Source organism: Acanthochromis polyacanthus, chromosome 3 (genome assembly GCF_021347895.1).
Source record: "Acanthochromis polyacanthus isolate Apoly-LR-REF ecotype Palm Island chromosome 3, KAUST_Apoly_ChrSc, whole genome shotgun sequence".
Taxonomy (NCBI): domain Eukaryota; kingdom Metazoa; phylum Chordata; class Actinopteri; family Pomacentridae; genus Acanthochromis; species Acanthochromis polyacanthus.
In genome coordinates this window covers 18,972,900-18,993,477 of record NC_067115.1, presented here as the reverse complement: position 1 = coordinate 18,993,477, position 20,578 = coordinate 18,972,900, and the positions used below count along the sequence as shown (strand labels likewise).

General features: G+C 38.8%; 2 protein-coding genes across 3 annotated transcripts; one reads left to right on the top strand and one right to left on the bottom strand.

The window, feature by feature from the left end:
• Window positions 1-1,157: 1,157 nt before the first annotated feature.
• Window positions 1,158-18,373, bottom strand: acox1 (acyl-CoA oxidase 1, palmitoyl). 2 transcript variants are annotated; one of them, XM_022213068.2, is made up of 14 exons: window positions 18,127-18,373; window positions 17,265-17,424; window positions 15,775-15,935; window positions 9,953-10,060; window positions 9,589-9,708; window positions 9,323-9,438; window positions 8,955-9,124; window positions 8,079-8,241; window positions 6,796-6,986; window positions 5,800-5,979; window positions 5,081-5,186; window positions 4,594-4,737; window positions 4,060-4,266; window positions 1,158-2,305 (listed from the first exon to the last, which is right to left on the bottom strand). In XM_022213068.2, the coding sequence occupies exons 1-14, from the start codon at window positions 18,233-18,235 to the stop codon at window positions 2,255-2,257; spliced, it is 1,986 nt and encodes a 661-aa protein (XP_022068760.1). In that variant the 5' UTR covers window positions 18,236-18,373; the 3' UTR covers window positions 1,158-2,254. The 2 variants fall into 2 exon arrangements, with proteins under 2 accessions (XP_022068760.1, XP_022068759.1); XM_022213067.2 differs by lacking the exon at window positions 15,775-15,935 and adding an exon at window positions 11,689-11,849.
• Window positions 18,374-18,388: 15 nt separating this feature from the next.
• On the top strand, window positions 18,389-20,510 carry ten1 (TEN1 subunit of CST complex). The gene is made up of 3 exons (XM_022213069.2): window positions 18,389-18,573; window positions 19,359-19,516; window positions 19,890-20,510. The coding sequence occupies exons 1-3, from the start codon at window positions 18,389-18,391 to the stop codon at window positions 20,039-20,041; spliced, it is 495 nt and encodes a 164-aa protein (XP_022068761.2). The 3' UTR covers window positions 20,042-20,510.
• Window positions 20,511-20,578: the final 68 nt, after the last annotated feature.

Genomic DNA, 20,578 nt, shown 5'->3' with positions numbered 1-20,578 from the left:
AAAATCAATTCAAGCACATTACAAGATCAAGATAAAGACAACACATGTGTATTATTTATTTTTTTATTAAGATAGTTCAAGTCAAATTATTTACCAATCATTAAAAATCAGCAAGTTGACAAATTATCACATGAAATATGCTTAACAAACAGCTTAGTCACTGTGCAGAAACGATGATTTCAGGTTTATGTAAATGCAGAAAAGAAAACACTAAGAGCCTTGTGAGTGAACATTCTCCATTAGTTAGGGAAAGAAACCTTCCTCAGGCACATACTTATCACACAAATCATCTTTACAGTTTACAGTGAGGCATTAGAATAAAGCTCTCTTTCCATCGTAGTGTCATTACAGTCACAAAATCTCATAAAAATGTATTTTAGTAGCTCTGTTGCTAATTTTACTCACTTTCAGTAGCTCCTATTTAGGCATTTGATTGCTCACAGAGAAAAATTAATGACTACAGTCTGAGATAAACAAAAGTGCATAAATATACCAATTCTGAAATGTTATATTTTTGCTGGTTCAGTCAATTTATCACAGATTTTCCTAAAACATTGTTTTGTGAACTGCAATAACAAAAAACAGGAAAACTGATCTACACATAAGTTACAGTTTGTCTAAAATGTGCTTGATTAAAAGCAAACTAAAACATGAACCAGACGCTGACCAGGGTGCAACTCTTCATAATACATCAACCCCACACAGTAGGGAGGGAGAATACTAATGCACATACACAGTGCATATGTAGCTTCAATGAATGCTTAGCAGGTGCCAGAAATTCAAACTTACTCCTCTCACAGGGGCTTTTCATACATTTGACATACTTAACCTCACCACATCATCTGCAGAAAACTTTGACACACAAACACATTCAAAACTTTGTGAATGCTAGTAAAATAATTAATTCTAATGATCCAACACACAGCTGCAAAATCAGCCAAATTTGTCAGAAACTGAAGAATTTTGGACCACAAAGTGCTGACTAATCTCCTACAAGTGTTTGGAAGTCCCAAATCATTCCACTGTCTCATACATTGTCCTCTTCTGGACCTCTTGGCTGTCTATTGAGCCAAGTTTCTATCAATGGAGTACAATTAACCTCTGTGCCAGTGCATGTCTAGTTGAATTAGTCAAATATGACATTCATTATACAGCAACAGATTTGAAAGGTGGTGGAACTGAGACTAAATGCAGATCGCTCTACTGTTAGTTTTTTTTTTCTGTCTTGTGGGAGAGTAAAGTGGCATATAGATTCAAAGTGACCACAGCCACCGTTCTCTACAAAGGAGGAAACCAACAACTTCAATCAGACATCTTTCTAGACCACAAGGATGAAGTATTTGGTACTAAAATTATACATTTTGATTGAAACATCTACTTGAGGGTGTGACCATTAAGGTGCAGTAATTATAATTCTCACTGAACCTGCATACAATGTATGCAGAGGTTTTATTCAACAATGCAAAAATCAGTTTTGTCATAGCATTTTACAGGACAATTTGCCCAGTGCAAACTGTAATTAACTTTGAAGTCTGTCATAATATATTTCATGGGTGCAGTCTTGTCTGACTCTGAGCAACCTTGTGAAAGTCAACTGATGAATCTCATGAACAAATTCATGACTTTTCAACAGATATTACAAACACTCAGTTATTTTTAAGTAGCATGTTGATCCTTGTAATCAGGGGAAACAGCCAAAACAAATGTTGCTGTTGGTTTGCTCATTGACATTATGTAACATTCATAATGGCATTCTGTTCTTCTTGAGAAAAAACAAAGTTATCATGGCATTTCTATCTTGACTGGCTCAGACAGGAGGCTTCAGGCACACAGCAGAAAATGAAGACGTGAAAGATGAGATACTCTAACTCTACAATGGACATACTGCTGAGAAAACATGGCAATCTAAAACTGTAAATACGATTGTTTTTTAATCTCATAAAAGCTATTTCTATAAACACAGACTCACTTTATTTCATTAGTACTCATCATTGATTTTCATTCCTGGTTTTCTCATTTTCTGTCCACCCCTGTCTTTTTGTTATATCATCTCTCCATCATTCTTGAGGGTCAGTTTTATGTCTACCGTGGCCTTTGAAGGGACTGATTGTATTCGGTTTCCTGGTATATACCAGGTGGTGGCAAATGAAGAGCATCATGGGGTTGATACGAGAGGTTAGCACTGTTACACTTGTTCCCATGCATGTAGATTTGAAGGGTCACAGTCAGGAGGGAAGGTCCAGTTAAGGCCAGCTCACAGGTTGGACCGCAGAGGCTTCAAGTACTTGTGGAAGGATTCATGGACCTGAAGAAGTAAGTAAAAAAAATAAAAAAAAAATGCATGAAGCAAGGTTTAAGCTGAAATAATGTGCAGAACCTAAGGCGATAATGTATATGATGACAGACCAAGTTTGAAGCACAAGATGGCATTTGGATCTACAATCTGTTAGGGCTAACTTAGTCAAAGAAATCTATTTAAATCAAGATACCTTTCATTCCTGTAAATTATGCAACTTACAAGAATAATGTGACCCTTGGAATTCAATCTTCACTGTACAAAGATATTTACTTAGAATACAAATTAACTTCTTTTGTTGTTAGGATTTAATAATAGTTAACTTTAGCCAATTGCGCACAAAGTTTTTGAGCTGTTCAGCTGGTGATAAATTCATGACCACAGTGCGTCCACCACACAGATTCTCCTCTGACCAGAGACCATAAAAGGCTCCCTAAAATGCAGATTAATTCAAATGGCACAATATCACAGATGACAAGAGAACAGGCCGTTCGGGATGCTGGCAGTTAGTGCTGCAGCCAGACATTTGAACATCCACAACTCCACTGTGTGTCATCTAAGAAATTATTGCAGACAACACGGTACAACGGATAATCTGCCATGTTTGGATGGATCCTGTTCCCCAAAACATTCCACAAGCCAGCATGGACAACTTTATTAACTCCTAGTGTCACAGATATGTGGCATTACATAATGCAAATGGTGAATGCTCCGACTCGTAGAATTTGGTCCATTACCCAACTCTTGATCTGAATGTTATCATTTCCAATATTATTTCCTATTTGGTTGGTTCATGCTGTAGAAATGCCATGTGTTGGCACAACAAATACAAACTTTCCTATGTTAAAAACAATAGATGAATTTAAGAGAAATGCTGCGTTTAGATTTCTGTTCAGTATATGGTACCAACACCCTGCAATAATAAAGGAGTATAGTAGCTTCAATACAATGCACCAGTCAGCAAAACTAACACCACATGCATAACGGCTGCATGCAGTCAGAGCTACAACCAGTAAAGTCAAATGTGTCACAGCCATAATCATAGTAACCAAAGCACTAGGGTGGCTGCACTCAGTCAGTGACAGCTGTGTCATTCCAAGCCTGCCATCATTATCACTACTCCAGTCTGTCTCAACAGTGGCCAGTAAGAGAGCTGGTGAACCAGTTCCTCTGTTCTTCCTTTCTAAATGCAATTGTGCAGACATAAGTGGGCAGGCACAGCTGAGGGTGCACAGACTCTCACTGTAGCCACAACTAGAGTGGGCTGCTATAATACATGATAATGGATCATAATACAGCTAGCTAAGTCTTTCTCCATGGGTCAGGAGAAATGGAAATGTTTAAATAATTCCACAATCTTTATAGTGATGGCCATGTCACAATATACAACAATTTAAATGAAGCTGTAAAAATATTTTTAAAGCTTTTTAACTCTAAAATATTAGTGGTGCCAATATTCCAACCAGCAAAATTATTACTATAGGCATCTATGTCTTAATCTGCTTCTATCATCGAGTTAAGATTTGAAAATGGTATTATTACTGGCGTATCACGAATACAGACTGTCATTTTTCATTTTTTATTGGTTGTGAAGCTTCAACAGAGTAGATCTCATCTCATAAAAGCCCATCTGAGGCGAGAGTAAGGAGACAGATGTGTGAGAATGGTATGCTGCAGATGAATGCAAGAGCAACTTTTATTGCCACCATGATTGAGCAATGAAATGTGACAACTATTGTGTTACTCCAGTGACCCAGACCAACCTCTGTGGCATTAAGGGGTGAGCGGCGAGCCCATTCGAACATGTGCTCGTAGACGTTCCCATCATATCGTCCCAGAACTGAATTCAGCTTCTTATCATGGATGTCAAAGGCATCTACAAGTGCCACAGCATTGCGCCTCAACTGAGAGAGCAGCTCCTTGATGCGAAGAGAACTCTGCATCACTTGGGGAACACTCAGCAGTCCAGCCTGAAAATAATAGAAAAAGATGGAGACCTCAGTCAGCTGCCCAAATGATAAGAGAACAGACAGCAGAGATATTGGGTTGTCACCGATAAACAAAAACACAGCAAAAAAAAAGACGCTTGGCATACAGATCTAACGCACAAAAGCCCCATTTTGTTAGTTCAACGATAAAGAGAAAATTAAGGCTTCTTCATCTGAAAGCTGACAGAGGACCTGGCAGCCCAGGAAATATGCAAATAACTGGAGCAACTTTAATGAATATGTCTGCAACACCTACAATATGCACTGTCTGTGGACCATATCATTTAAATATACTGTGATTTTTCTGACCTGTAGGAAGTCTCCAGAGTTCTTTGTGATGCCGTGCAGAGCGTAGAGCAGAGCCAGGGCTGACAGCACTGAGTGTATGGCTGTGTCACCAACCTCCCCTAGCTTGTCAGCAAAGAGCTTCACTACAACATAGTGGCAGTGCGCCTGGAAACAAACGGGAAGGAAGGAAGCTGAATGAATAATGGAAACTCAGAGCAACAAGTGAGGCCAAAAAAAAGGAAAAAAATATGGAGGAGCGAGTAGAATATGAGTTTGACTTTAAAAAATAAAAGAGCACAATTTCTGCACTTGTTATTCTTCTAAAGACAAATCTCTGAATCAAGCTATGGAATGTTTTAAACTACATAATGATAACATAAATACAAAATACATTGATGCCACAACCACGGCTACACTGGCTCACAACTGCATTTGATAAAGAGATGAAAAAGCAGATTAAAATCAGGAAATTAATTCATAGCATCTTTCTATAACGAACTTAACTTACATCTGAGGCTCTGACCAGGTCGATAGCGCTGTTGTTCCAGGCATCCTCTTGGCTCCTCCTGCGCTGCAACTCCTGCTGGATGCTCTTCGCTGCCAAGTCAACTAGACTATAAACACAGATATATAATCTGCATTAACCAAAGAGTGGAGGAGTGCATTAAGAACTCACAGATACTTTACACCTTAACAGCCTGACCAACTTGTCCGTACAATTTCATGGCTGACACTAAAGCACCTAAGAGTTTTCCTTTGTTTTCACTAATTAGCTATTGACAATCAAATCTATCATTCTTAAATTAAAGAATACGACAAATTAAAATGCTAAAAAAATAAAATAAAACATTCTTAACACACACCAGACTTGGTGACTCTTTGAGCTCACTACAGCTGACACTGACTGCCAAACAGATTCAGATGTGACTACGGCTCATAGTGTTCAGTGACACAATCAACAGAGTACATCATGTCTATAAAAAAAAAAAAAAATTACAAATGCAATGTGCAAGAAGAAACCCGCAGACTGAAGCTGGAAAGTTAATTAATGTTGACAACTTAAAAACAACACCTTAGACACAAAAACAGACTATGTGTCAGCCTTAATCCCTCCTCTCTTTTAGGCATTAAGCAGAAACCAAGTGCACATTTTTTCTACGTATGGAAACGTAGAAACCAGAAATGAAGACACAGATCACGGTCACAGTTAGTAGGTAATTGCCTTACATGGCAGCTCGGAGTTTGTAGACCTCCACCAGGCTGCTCAGGTCATTAACGTCAACCACGGTTGGTCTAGCAGCAACAGGTTGTGGCTGCACCCCCCGACTCTGTGCTTCATTCAGGTATGACACAATGCCACTCAGCCGTTGGCCTGCTTTGGCCTGTCGGTAGCTTTTCACCAGATACCTGCAGAGGAAAAAGTGGAGGGCACTCACAGTTTAGGCTTTGAACAGGTTTAAAAAGTAGTGTCAGTTTACAATGAAAGGGAAAAGTCACAGAAAAAATACAATTTTGGCATTTTTCTTTCTTCGTTCAGTTATTTCAGCAACTTTAAAAACCTGTGTGAAATCAGTTTATAAAGAAGTTCAACTCAGTTTTAGCAGTGATGATGTGTATACTTTGTACATATTTTTTTAAAGCTTCACATTAAACTCGATGACAGTAATCACAATCATAGTCATTAAAAAAAAAACACCTGATACTAGTCTGTGGTAATATAGCAACCTATTCATCCCACTTCATTCTTGTTTACAACATCATTATCATTGTCCAGTTCATCTAACTGAACATTTAAAAAAAAAAACTGTTCAAATGTCCTTAAAAGGGAAATAATGTCCCTTCAAAGAACAAAATCTCACATAACCCGTTTCGGAAATTGAACTGCTGACCTTTATAGAACTGGTGATATAAAACCATTTTTGGCAGCATGTTTGCTTTTCCTGTGGGAGGAGTGAGGGTGTGTCTCCACTTGTGGTATAGTAAGCTGTTGTGTGGGTGTATGTTTACGTCTGTATTTGTCCCTGTTTTGATCTTACGGTTTTAAAAAAAAACAAGATAAAAATGCAAAAAAGTACTGCATGCTATGTAATTTAAGCATCTGTACTTAGCAATTAAACAGACTGTGTGAGCAAACAACTCCGTAATGAAAGACACATATCTGCAGGTGGAAAACTTGGCAGGCTGTGAACTCAGCCCTACACACATTTCTGTGGGACGAGTTACCTGGCAGTCTGCAGCATCATGACGGTATTCTCTCCCTCGTAGGTGCAGGTAGGGGTGAAATCGACATAAATGTCTGGCAAGGCACTGCTTCGAGAGTAACCGTGGCCACCACATGACATGCGGCACACCTCGATGGCAGAGTTGGCTTCCCATGTGGTGAAGGCCTTCAGACCCGCAGACAAGGCATGGAGCTTCAGATTGGAGGGAAAGAGGGTGAGAATTGCTTCATGCAGTCAATTTTAAACTCAATAGGTCCTGAAGCCGTGATCACAATGCACTTGCTGCATATACACAATACTGTGCAGGGCTTCGGACTAATTTTTTCACTGGTAGCACCGGTGAGACCAATTTTCTCAATTGGCCACACCTCCCACCTTGTCAGAGGAAAAACTCATTACTTGCTGAACATCTGCTTATCGAGAGACACTACAACTTAAGAATATTCCTTAAACACCCCACACTGCAGGGTACCTATGGTACTCAGACAAGTGTGTGACCAAAAGTGACTTTGAAATAGGTTAAACTAGGGCATTCTAATGTCATATTTATCCAACATGCACATGGGGAAAACTTGCAAGTATTCGCATTTTGCGCTGGTGGATCGTAAACAGAGCTTCAAAATGCAAAAAGAAGAAACAGGAGCAAGAGACAAAAAACAGAGAATAGGCAATTTGTTGAAAATGCGTTTAAGGTCAAACAGGCTGTTCAACCGCTGACCAGTGTATAACAGTGACTTTTTTTTCCACATGCAGTCTTTCTATGAGCGGAAAAAAACAGTGCTGCACATTTCGTGAGATCATCGCATTTTTGACTGTAAATTCTGCAGTACACCAAAATTATAAAAGTACTACTTCCCACCACTGTTAGGGTTAGCTGCCTGTGCCGGTTAGAATGACACGCATACAGCTTAACAACCACTTGAAATTTTAACTTGCACACTGCAGTCTGGAGCCTTACTGTGAATTTTCACTTTCATTAATTTTTTGTAATTTTTTTAGATATCGTATGTTTATAGGCTGACCTGATGGCTGAGTGCTTAGGGAGTATACTGCATGGGTCAAAGAGCCTGACAGACCAAGCTAACATGAATATCAAGATGCAAACTTATCTGGAGTTGTAATGATTAAACCAGTGTTAACCATAAACGTAACTGCCACACACCTCCCCAAGAATAGTTGGAATGACCTAGACTGACGTTCAGTCTACTTTAACAAAAGGTGTCATCCTCAGTAGTTTATCATTAGACCTAGATCACATCCTACATGTGGATGTCAAGTCAGTACCTCAGGCAGCTCGCTGAAATTCCCATGGTTGATGTCTTCACTGATGCGGAGGTAGGTTTGCTTCATATACTGGCCAACAAATTTGAAGGCATAGGCCATGGCCAGCAGAGGGAACAGTTTGTACTGCTGCGTCTGGTAGTCGAGGATTTGAGGCTCCGGCTCTCTGTGGAAGAGTGGCAATAGATTTGAGTTTAAAATCGCCGTCATTTCCAAATGTATAACTTTGACCATCGAGGCTTTGTGAATTTAACATGCCATGTACTCTTGTTCCAGAGGACCTATCCAAGATGTGCAGGAATTCTAGTTGACACATTTTAGACTTTCTGTAATCCAATTCTTATCATACACTCACATACTTATAATCTGGTACATAATACCTTTTGTGCTTTGTACAAATTACCATGTTCTCGAGGGACCTTTGCAACTTTTGCAAATCAATTGTCTTGTAGGTCATTATTTATGGAATTAACAGTTTACATCGTGCACTCAAATTCCAAAACTTGAAAATCCAGGGCTTTTAAGTAAAATCAAATTTTGAGCCTCCATATATATCCTTAATCATATGTTTTCTTGTACTTGCAACTCCTGAACTACGCAATGTTTTTCTTGTTTGCTGAAGTGCGTTTTATCAAAGGTCAAAGGTTCTTTATCGTCATATCATTCCACATTGGCACATGAAACAATACGAAACTGGACCCTGGTCCCAGTTTCAGCCATAAGACAATATAAAAACACTTTTATAAAAGACAATATAAGTACAAAGAGACACACTAATATATACAAACCTACAACATAAATATATGTGCAATGAACCATCAGTTAGTGCAATACAGGTAGGAGCTTTAGCTCCAAAGTAGTGATTATGGAGTAACTGACCCCGCCCGGATTTCAGACTGGTGACGAACAGCACTGTAGCGGATGGCGATGGTGCAAGCCTTTGCAAGTGCCACTGCTGATGAGCCAACAATCATTGAGCGGATGAACACCATAGTGCCATAGGTCAGCTTGGTACTCGGTGGCTTCACATAGGAGCCATCTGGCGCCACCTAGTGGACACAGAGTCATTCTAGCTTCTAAATGCAATTTATTGGGTGTAATTACAATGATGGCAATTTTTTCAGATGAAAAAAGGACAAGCCTTAGACATCAAGAACTGTCTATCAACTTTAAAAGTTTCTTAATTCCATCTAACCTCAGTAAACCAATGTGGTTTTAATGTAGCTACTCAAATACTGTAACATCACCTTGGAGTATTTCATCAGCATGTTCTCCCGTGGAATTCGTACATTCTCCAATTTCAGGAAGCCATTGTCAACTTCATGAAAGCCAAACTTGGGGCCGATATCTCCAACTACAATACCTAAGAGAGACAAAGAAAGTGAGAGAGTAAGCACAAGGGTGACAAAATAAGACAAGACGGAAAAAGAAGGGGGGCAGAAACAGGAAAGAACAGGATGACTGGCTTTACCACAAACACCATATCAAAAAAGACTTTGCAGACTGTGGTTACCTGGCAGGGGTTTGTGTGTGTTTATGTCACGGATCTGTACAATGAAAGCGTGCAGACCATGGCAATTTCCAAGACTGTACAGCTGGGCCAAAACTATGGCATAGTTGGAGGTCTTTCCAACTAGAAACAGAAAGAGAGAGAATGTAAAACTAGTTTACTCTAAACGTCAGTCAGGTTTAGTCTGTGCAAAGGCACTTAATATCTTGAGAAAAAACTATAATGATTATTGTTCTTTATTCATGATTAAATTCCCTTTCTATGATCACAGAAATGTTTACAATATGCAATTTCAAAGCTGCAAAATAACTCTGGGTCTGGTACTGAGCCTAACAGAACAAACACATGACAGTGTAAATGTGCTTACGTCCTCCAGGCCACCATTTGATGGAGCTCACAGTGGGGCTGTTCAAGACAAACTCCTGTGTGGATGGGTCATATGTGGCTGTGGTCTCCAGCCCTCTGAGGTGTGTGCCTGGAGTGAGACAATACATCAAAGAGACCACCAAACACACACATAGAAGACACACATGCAGAGTATACAGCTGAAAAGCCTAAATGAGTTAATAAACACCACTGACAAAGAAACAATCACATATTTATCTGTTAAGCATAAAACTAAGCGCTAACATTAGCTTATATGACAAGACTAAAGGATCAGTCACACATGATATCATAACAGTGTAGCGTCAGTAACACAAGCAAAAATATAACTGACAACATTTAACAGAATAATGAATAAAAAATGTGTTTGGCCCAACAGTTTGAAATTAGCATGAATTAGACTCTGATCTCATTTCAATTTAGAATAAAATGGATGAAACCAAAATAAAGGAGTGAAGCCCTACAGTTTGTATGTGTTTGACAGATCTGAATATATAGCAGTCGTATTTTAAGACAGACAATTTCATGCCATATGTGCAGCATGCCATTCAAGCTAAATTGCATCTTGGTGTACTTGTCTGCAATAAAGGACAGATTCCAACCCAAGACAAAGAAATCAAACAAAAGAAAAAACAAAGATTGTTAGTGAAGACAAAAACACATTAAAACAGGCAGATAAAACAACAAGAAGGGTAGTTTTCTAAGTAGGTAGTACGTTTTTTTGACAATCAGGGAATAGAACATCCAGTGAGGGACTATGAGGTTTGGGCACGAAATCAAACAGAAAAATCTATTTTTGGTACAAACGGAAAGCATATTTTCAGAGCTGTGACCACCATTTTCTTACTTTTGAAAAAATCTATTCGCTAAACAGGCCGTTTAAAATGATGGATGATTATAGATATTTTCACTCCATATACTATCATTTGAGCCTAAATTAGCATAGACAATCAAGCAAAATTGTTAATTTGATAAGAATCTCAGTCATCACTCTTGCATCATTACTCGCATTTTATACAAATAATGGCAAGGACGTTAGATTCCCACAACAATTATCTTTTCCAGATAACTATTAATGGAAGTTAAGAAGAAATCTGCATTTTAAAAACATATCAGTAATCACTACAAAATGTATTAGTCAGTCCCTCCTGGATTTGGCGGGCGTATTTCGTGATTGTTGCGGCCGAAAATGCCTGAATTCGCAGCAGCTTTTCTAAAAAATTGTGATAAAAGTTGCGATGTTTTAAGCTAATTTGTTGTGAAGAAATTGCGGGAGACAGTGCCAATTGCTAAAAAGCTGCATTTTTTCCAGCTTGTAGAACATGTTTCAACACTATAATTGACAATATTTATTCCAAAATTAATTAACATTCCAACCCATTTCCACAAAAGCTTGCGGTGACTGGACAAAATTGCAAGGCCACGCAAAATGTGCGGAGATTGGTTGATTTCGCGTGAATTCGCGCGATCGCAACATCGCGAATTCCTGGAGGGACTGGTTAGTCCTCCATTATGTAAACGAGAAATGATAGACTTTAAAACATGCAATATAGAACCAAAAATATCATTATTACTGTAGAACTTTAGTGTATATCGAGAGCACAGTGAATAACCCCGTTTTCTTTTTGACGGTTCAGTCTGAAAAAAACAAAAAGAAATCCCAAAACACTTCCAAGCACGTCTGATGTTTTGCACTGCTTTGTTTTAGTGCCATTTTACCGTGGCCCATCTCTGTCTGAGCGTAGGTGCCGATGATCTCTAGGTTCCAGGCGGGCATGAAGAAGCGGTCCATTTGCTCTGGGGTGGCCTGGTTGAGAAGTGTAGGCAGGAACATCCCCAGATGCAGATCCAAAGGCTCTGGCCTGTCAGGGTGCACACAGCTTGGCCACGCAACACAGGGTGCAAATGGAGGGAAAAAAGTAAGTGGTGATGTGGAAAAATGCAAGGAGGGAAATGTAGAGGGAAGGATGGAAAGCCAAAGACAAATATTTAAGCCAACGTAGATGCACATGCATGAGAAGAGAAAAGGACGATTATGGGTTAGAATTGATGTTGTTCCAAACAAGAAGTGTGGCAGGAAATAAAGACCATTTTTGTGGGCCAGCAGTAAAGATGGAAGTGACAAAGACAAATTAAAACAGCTTGTCAGAATGTCATACATACTGGAATCACTGAATTTGGTTTATCACATGCGTATGATCATAAGTGACTTAAAACAACACTGCATCAATACATTTCCCCACACCCCATGTGAGACTTAAATCTTGGCCAGAGTTTAGTTTGCTGGTGGTGTATACAGTTTCTGATCATAAGCTGATCAAATCTGTGACAAATTTCTGACTTTCCGTCTCCTTTTCACTTGAAAAAAAATTGTTGCATGTAAAATTATTTTATTTAGCATTTATTAAACCAGGTTAGTCCCATTGAGATCAGAGATCTCCTGTGCAAGGGCAGCAGCATCGTCACAATAAACAACAGTAAACAACAGATAAAATTAACAACATTAAGAGACTTGCTCACGTAACACTTGCACACAGACCAGCTAGACTGTAAGGATTTAACCAGAACTTTACACTCATTCAGTGTAACGAGGGCTTGAAGTTGAAGTTCAGATTGTAATTTATTCCAAGCATCAGGTGCAGAAAACCTAAATGCTTTCTTGGCCAGTTCAGATCGTACTTTGGAGACAACAAACTGCAGAGTATCCACAGATCGGAGATTGTGACCTCCATGTTTCCTTGTCAAAAGACAAGACAAATAGGAAGGAACCATACCCTGAATGGTTCTGTAAATAAACACATACTAATGACTGAGACGTCAGGCACTTAAAGATGTCCAGCTAACTTTAGAATAGAGCTCACAATGGTAAGGGGACCACATCTAAAATGAATCTCAGCGCCCCATGGTACACACTATCCAACATGCTAAGACAACACATCTCCATAGTCAATAAGTCAATTACCTGTCCAGTTACTGTTGTGTAAATGATACCTGCATTGAAATCATGTTGTCTGAAAGTCATTGCCTGAAATAAACTATTAACTAACTATTAACTAAATAACAGGCAAAAAGGTTGTTTCTACCAATTTCTGTTTGACACAAAGAGAAAAGCAAGACTTGTTTATGTAATAACATCCAAATAACAGCTTCAGGGTTTGTTTGGTTTTTTTTTTTAGAAATGTCTTGTTCTAAACCAGTAAGGTGTTCCACTGGTCAGTTTGAAAGCCCGCACAAATGATTGAGAACTTCAGAATTTACTTCATAATTGTATAAATATCAGAATTTACTTCATAATTGTATAAATTGTCAAGTGGGGCCTAGTTATTTGAGATCCCAGGAGCAACCACCGCCAAAATAAAAGCTTTAAGCAGACCAATGAAAAGTTAAAATGAGAAACTATATAAGTTAACCACATGATTATGCTTATGCTTGATGCAAGAATGATTTTAATAGGCTGATATATATTCTGAAAATGATGACTGCTATAGAAGAGAATGATTTAAAATGAGTTATTTGATCATGCTAAGAAGAATGATTTAAGAAGTGATTCTGTGTAACTAAGTGAGTTTTGAATTGAAGTAATCTGAGCTGTTCTGAGCTGTGTGCAGGGCAAAAAGCAGAAGACACCATGACACTGCAGAAAGGAGGACATTGAGGAAGTTCTGTGGCCAAATATGGTCTTGGCAACATGTCTCAAGCAGCCTGATGAGACGGGGGCTTTCTACCACCACCACCCAACTGAGAAGACAGCTGAGACGCCCGCACTTGTGTTCCAGCTGCTACAAAAGATAAGTGCCAGACCAACGATTGGCTATCGGGACCTTTCCACTCCCCCTGCCTATGAAGAACACCAAAGAAGACTTCGTACCGAGTCTGCTGGTCCACGGAGGAGTTCAACTAGATGTAGGTCAAGACCGGGCGTGACAGCTTGGCAGCGCTGTCCGCTCTCTCTCCTAAATTACTAATTAGAGAAGATTCTTAGGTACGCTCAGCTTAGTTTAATTTAGTTAAGTTAGAAATAATCAGAAATAATTAAATTGTTTAATCATGAATTAATGCTGTGCCCCTGCTAATAATTGCTTAATAAAACGCTATATTGCATTTAAAGAGAAGTCTTATGAGATTATTATGATTCACCTATTCTGCATAGTGGTAAAAAGTTAAGTTGATTGTGTGCATTAAATCTAATGGTTCTTAAAGGTTACTTTAATCCAACTAGTTATTTAAACATTACCCCTGAGGTTAGTATTCCAAACCTCTAAAACGAACCTAGGAATATCAGCAAGTGCCACAGTTTTAAGAGGAAAGCTGTCGTTAACAAACGTGGTCAATAAATCAATTCTACTACTTAGGAGGGCTGCTTAGTAAGAGAGTATTTATTGGAGTAAGAGGGGTAAGACGTTTGAAAGAAGACAGTTAGGACCTAGGCGAGTATTCCTCGACACCAGCTTAATTATTCTACTGAAACCTGTTAGGTGGAATACTAATAGGCAGATAGAATTTAACCCTTTAAACGGAGAGCTGGTCCTGAATTAACCTGAGGAAAGGGTTAAGGAAGGCTATACTGACCGACAAAATGAATATTGAACCTACTCATCTGTTTCATGTAGGTTTCTCTCAGCAGTGAAAAGAAGCAGACTGACAAGATTTGGATATTTTCTACACTAAAATTGAGCCGTGGCAGATAATAATGGACAGGTGCATTCATTTTAGGGAACACGGTGTCACTACCATCCGTGTGCCAGAACCACAGACAATGTTAAAGGCCAGCAGGACAACAAAAGTGGTCAAGGGAAGATTAGGTCATTAAACTGTTTGGTATCAAGGACTCTAACCTAGTCTAGACCAAACCAAAGCACAATTTCAATAAATAAAGTCCTAAACTTCCAGTGGAACTTTGTCCACATTGCAAACATCATAACATCAAATTGGCCTTGTTAGAAAAAGGCAACAAACAATTGCTGGCTTGGCCTACATTCTCTCTCGCACAGATTTGCCAGCCTCTCAGATTACAAAGAGACTTTCAAAGGCCTCATTATGGGCTCCCAGACGACACTGCAGTTCTGCAGCGCATGATGTTGCTTGTCTTGCTTTCAATACAAGACTTCATGAAAACAGACAAAATAAATACATTTCTGACCAGTTTTAGTTTTCAGTTCCTAGTATCTGTCAATTCATACACCAGTGTCAGCAAGAAAGACTAAATTACTGATTCAGATAATTGGAAACTGAGTTGATCATTTGTTAAAAAAATAAAAAGATGGAATGTAATCAATAGCAATAGTCTAAATACACACAAGTTTCATCATCGGTGTAGAATCATTACATAAAGAAGGAGTAAGGGAGATGAGAGACTGAAAGCAGAAGAACTGATTAACGCTGATGGAGGAAACACAAAGTAGTTCTTATTTAAAGATACCACAAATTTTGAAGGTGTAAGGGAGAACCACTAGTGGGGCTATGTTAATAAAATGAATATATCTACATGTACCTAGTAAAGCAGTAGCGTTATCCCTCTTGTTAATACAGCATGTACAACTGTTAGAACACACAAGCAACTACTTTTAAATTTCTACATGATTTGGATCTGTCAAACACAAGAAATCTCCAGAGCTACTCCTGGTATTGAATAGTTTTTCAGACTTGCTGAAAATGGCCATTTGTTCACCCGTCATCATTTCGGCTAAACATTCTAATAACACAAATTTCAATTTGTTCCATTTTAGCTGAGTATAATTAAGTTTTGTTCAAGGGCCTTAAGCAAAAAATCCAATAGATAAGTCTAAGGCTGAATCTAGGACTGACCGTGACCCATCTCAGTTTGGGCATATGTGCCCACGATCTGGAAGGATTCTGCCAGAGGCAACCATTTCCTTGACTGCTCAGGGTCACACATGTTGTACAGGGTTGGGAGGAACATGGCAAAGTGTAGACCCATAGCCTCAGGCCTGTTGACACTAACCATACTGGGTGAAGGGAAGGTGAAGGATTAACAGTTGAAGTGCAGATTCACTGTATTCAAACATTATAGAGGTTATGCATATGGTGATTAACGATACAACGTGATATTAAGGTTGACCTCCAAGTTTACCACCTGTATACAAATTAATAACTTGTAACTCGTTAAGTGTCATCTGAGAAGTTATTCAGGTATTGAAAACAAGGAAACAATCCTGGATGATGTCTTTATGGAAACCAATCCTTTGCTCACCTATCCTACAGTCATTTACTGTGGAATAGAGCAGGCAAAGTACAAAAAGTACAACTAGATACAATTAAAATGATAAGTACTTATATAGACATATACATACATATAGATCAAATAGGTCTGACAGAGCACCTGTGCATGGCACAAAGCACGGTGAAAGCTGAAACAAATTCTCAGAAAAGTCTGTAAAGGCAGTCGCTTTTATGGGTTGTGTAGTGCTTGTTTACACTATATCTGTCTAACAAGTGAAATCATTTTAGGAGCATGTGCAGCCTCTGATACAGTGCAAGTAAAGATGTATTGTATCAAAGAGCTTAAAAAACACTGACAGTCAACATAAACACAAAAGAAGCCTCCACTTCTTTAAAGAAACATCAATAATATTACGCTACATTGTACAAGCAGTAACAGCACGGAGCTTGTATACCCTTTGACACAATTTTTTTTTTTTTTATCTCAAATGGACTTTGTTCCAACTGAGTTTGCCAGTTTGAAAGCCATGCATGTGTACACAGGTGACTGGTTAGGTGGCTCCAGTACACATTTCTTCTGAAGTCAAATTTAAGTGATTCTTTACATCTTGTGCAATTACTGGAAATCGCTGCCATGATTTTGATTAGCCATCACTGAACCACTGTGAGATTCCTACACGACAACATGTCCCCCCACAATAGGCCCATTTGTAGAAAAAAATAAACATTATTAAGCCTCTATTAACTAAATAGCTGTAACACCATTGGTACTTAAAATTAACAGACAGTAACGTCACTTTGTCCATTGCACATAAGGAGAGGCGGGTTATATAATTTGACTACAGTCACAAAGTACAGTCAGGGTGTAGAGGCCTTATAGTCCATCTACCATAAATAATATACTCTATGCACAACACACCTATGATTCTGTCACTGGTATGAATAGTTTTCTTCATATGTAAAAACATTGTTAAAGCATATTAAGGAGTACACGGAGCTGTCACCTTTAGCTTTTGGCTGAATCTACTGTGATTGTGACCAATGAAAACTCTTAAATTCCTTGTGAGGCACTTTAAAGGAGTGACAGTGGATCTGACCGTGCATGCGCCACATACCTCTTGTAGTGCTGGATCTCTTCTGGGTCAGCAATGCCATACTCTCTGAGCTTCAAGATCATTTGAACACTTTTTCTGACAGCCTGATCATAGCGTTCACTGCGGGACAGGAAGTTTGGGTCGTCCTCTTTAAAGTCTGGGTCGCTGAAAACCAGGGACTCTGAAGTGGATAGAGGAATGATCAGAAACACATACATCAATGCTTCATTTTATATTTTTTTTCTGTTTACCAGACGACTTGATTTAACCTTCTGTTCTTTGTTGTCTTACCCTCTGTCACTGATTAGCAGCTACCCACAAATTAATCACTATTCACCTTAGTATTTACATACAGCCTCCTGCCTACCTTCTGACCATCCCTATAAAATGTGTACTCTGGAAATGTTCTAGGTCGGCGTACATTTGCAGACTCATGCTTTGTGTCAGTAAACCCACTGTATACCAGAAAACTAATAAACACCCTACTACATCAAACTTTGGGTGAAATTTCTTCAACAGTATAAACAAGTTTGCTAAATGACACTAAAGCCGATGTTACCTCTAAAACGTGCAAAACCACCTTAACATACCTAAGTTAAAAAATGCCGTCTTAAATGGGCCATACGTGAGACAAGTTTCTAAATAACGTAAAAGTTTCTTGTAATGCCGGACACCGACTACTACCTGGCGACCGCTGTAAAGTAGCTGCTAGCAACCTTTCAGCTAACCGCCGACTATAGCATTGCTGTGGTAAAGTTGTCTATGTTTCTCCTTCACAACTAACTTGCAACAAATCGCCCCTATCATTACATTAAAATAAAATTCTCGGCCCTAACAATTAAAATAACAGTTTATGCTAAGAAGTCAGAACAAACAAACTCACCAATTTCTCGTCGTCTAGTGGTCTTTTCTGGGCCGCCGTCCAAAATATTGGTCAGTTTATTGACGTCAAATGTAGCATTTTCACGCTCTCTCGCAATATCAGGATTCATGGCTCCAAAACAGACTATAAACAACAGTTATTGTGGAAAATTACAAACACTAATATCTTTCAACGTCCTGCAACCTGACAAGACCTGCCCGTGGACTATGGTTTACCCGACTCTAGACGGCCTCTTTTTAACGCAGGCGCAAAGAGGTGGAGAATGACAGGTCATGTGACATGTACCCCGGAAGTATCCAGTCTACCGCAACACTTCAAACTTCATTGTGTAGATTTTCCAAACAGATTTTACATTGCGATGCTTCCCTCAGCTGCAGTGTTTCATTTTCCCTGGGAAATAAACTCTGGAAATATGCAGGAAGGAGAATCAGTGAGAACATTTGGCAGGTGGGTTTTGTTGTACAGCCCCTCAGTTGTAATGCTCTGAGTGGAAAACGACTTATTTATTCTACACCGGATTTGCTTGATGCTGCTTTAAGAGCTTATAAGTAAGTTTGGCAAGTCAAAGCACACAGTATATTTTTTATTTGGAAAAAAATGTTGTTTTTCAGTTTTTACTAAGAGAATAGATGTTCCACAAATCTGAAACTGTTTAAATTCTCTGCACCACCTGCTTATGAATCTAGTCCAGGTTTTTAAGTAAAGTAAACTTTACTTGGTCGGCTGTGGCCTGAATGGAGTTTACTTTTAACAGATTGAATGCAAGTTTTCACAAATCTGACCATATGAAACATACTTTTAGAAACTACGTATTCATCTGATCTATACTTGACATTTTTGTTTATAAACTTAACCTGATGAGATCTAAATGAAGAAGAAGTAACTTTAAAAAAGAAAATCTTTTTTTTTTTTTTAAATACAGTTACTCTTTGTCAAACTCTGTAAACTCTGTTTAACTGCAGCTAGCAAAGGTTTAAAAAGGTTTACTGACACAGAGTATGAGTCTGCAAAGGTAAGCTGACCCAGAACATCTGCAGAGTATACATTTTATAGGGATGGTCAGAGGGCTGGGAGGAGGTTATGGAATGAAGGAGTGACACTAGAAGGTGTCTGTAGCAAAAGATGTGCTATTACAAGGATTTCTGGTAGGACCACTAGGAATAATAGATTCAATTGTGTCATCATGACTGAGTTGGACACTAAGCCTACTGATGTTTTGAATGATTTTTCAGACTTGTCTGCTATCAGCCTGAGGACTCCAGGGCTACACTGTCGGCTCAGCATGCTTCGAAAGAGCACCACGTGGTTGTCCATACTTTGTTTGTGGAGCCCTTTAACCCAATAATTGGAGCCCAATACATAGTTCTGGGTGAGATAGAAAATAATAAGGGTAAGAAAAGATTTGATCTATTATGACTGTGAAGTATTTTAAATATTGCCTTGATTTTTTTACCTGCAGTTTTGAGTTTTTCTTGGTATAAGTCAAAACCTTTTGCAGAATCAGCAGTTGTTGAGTAATAAAGATGATTTTTAAACTATCCTAGTGGAAAGAAAGAATACATTAATGGACTGTGTTGGGCCTGTGGCCAGTCAGCAACTACTATGTTTGTTTTTTCCTTACATCATGCATAAAATTTAATTACCAGTATTTTTTTTGCTTCTATTTCATGGTAAATCTCATTCAGTGAAGTAGCTCTTTGAAATAGTTGCAGGACTCTTTGCCCCTATTACCTGTCTGTTATCTGTATTTTGTTGCCTCACAGGGGTTGGTGTGATGGTCCAGGCCCGTGTGCTGAACTGTGTTGATGGTGTAAACATCGCCCTTCTACAGAAAGCCATCAGTGAGCAAAGGAGCTTCTTCACAGAGAGGGAGTGCAAACAGAGTGAGACTGCACAACCTGCGGATGCAACCTGATCAGACTCTTCACTCATCTTTCCTAGGGGGAGAGGGGGGCTCTTTAATTGCCAAGGCTCCACTGCTGCCTCTTAAGCTGCTGTGTGTTTGCCTTTGATTTTAAGACTTCCCTCAGCAGCAGTGAGGGAAGCATTGCAGTTTACATGACCAAATTGATATCCTCTGACCTCAACAGTTTTCTGCATTTTATCGTCGGTTGCTTGTAACAATGAAAGCTCCAAATTAATAGAGTGATATTTGGTTTTCATGCTTGATCACTGAGTAACTAATAGTAGACATATTGTGTCCATGACTTGTGAATATGTTGCATTTTTAGCTCAGTCCTTCAGTCCTGAAATATCAGAATTGTTTATATTATTTTATAAGATGGAAGATAGTAATGTTAACGTTATTTCTGATGCAGCTTTATGGTCATTTAGCTTCATTTGAGGCTATACTGTAGATAATAAATATAACTAAGGTTAAAGTATTATAGTGTGTGTCCTTTTCATCTGATTACTTGTCATACAACCCTTCAGATCTGTTCTAGCCCCTCCT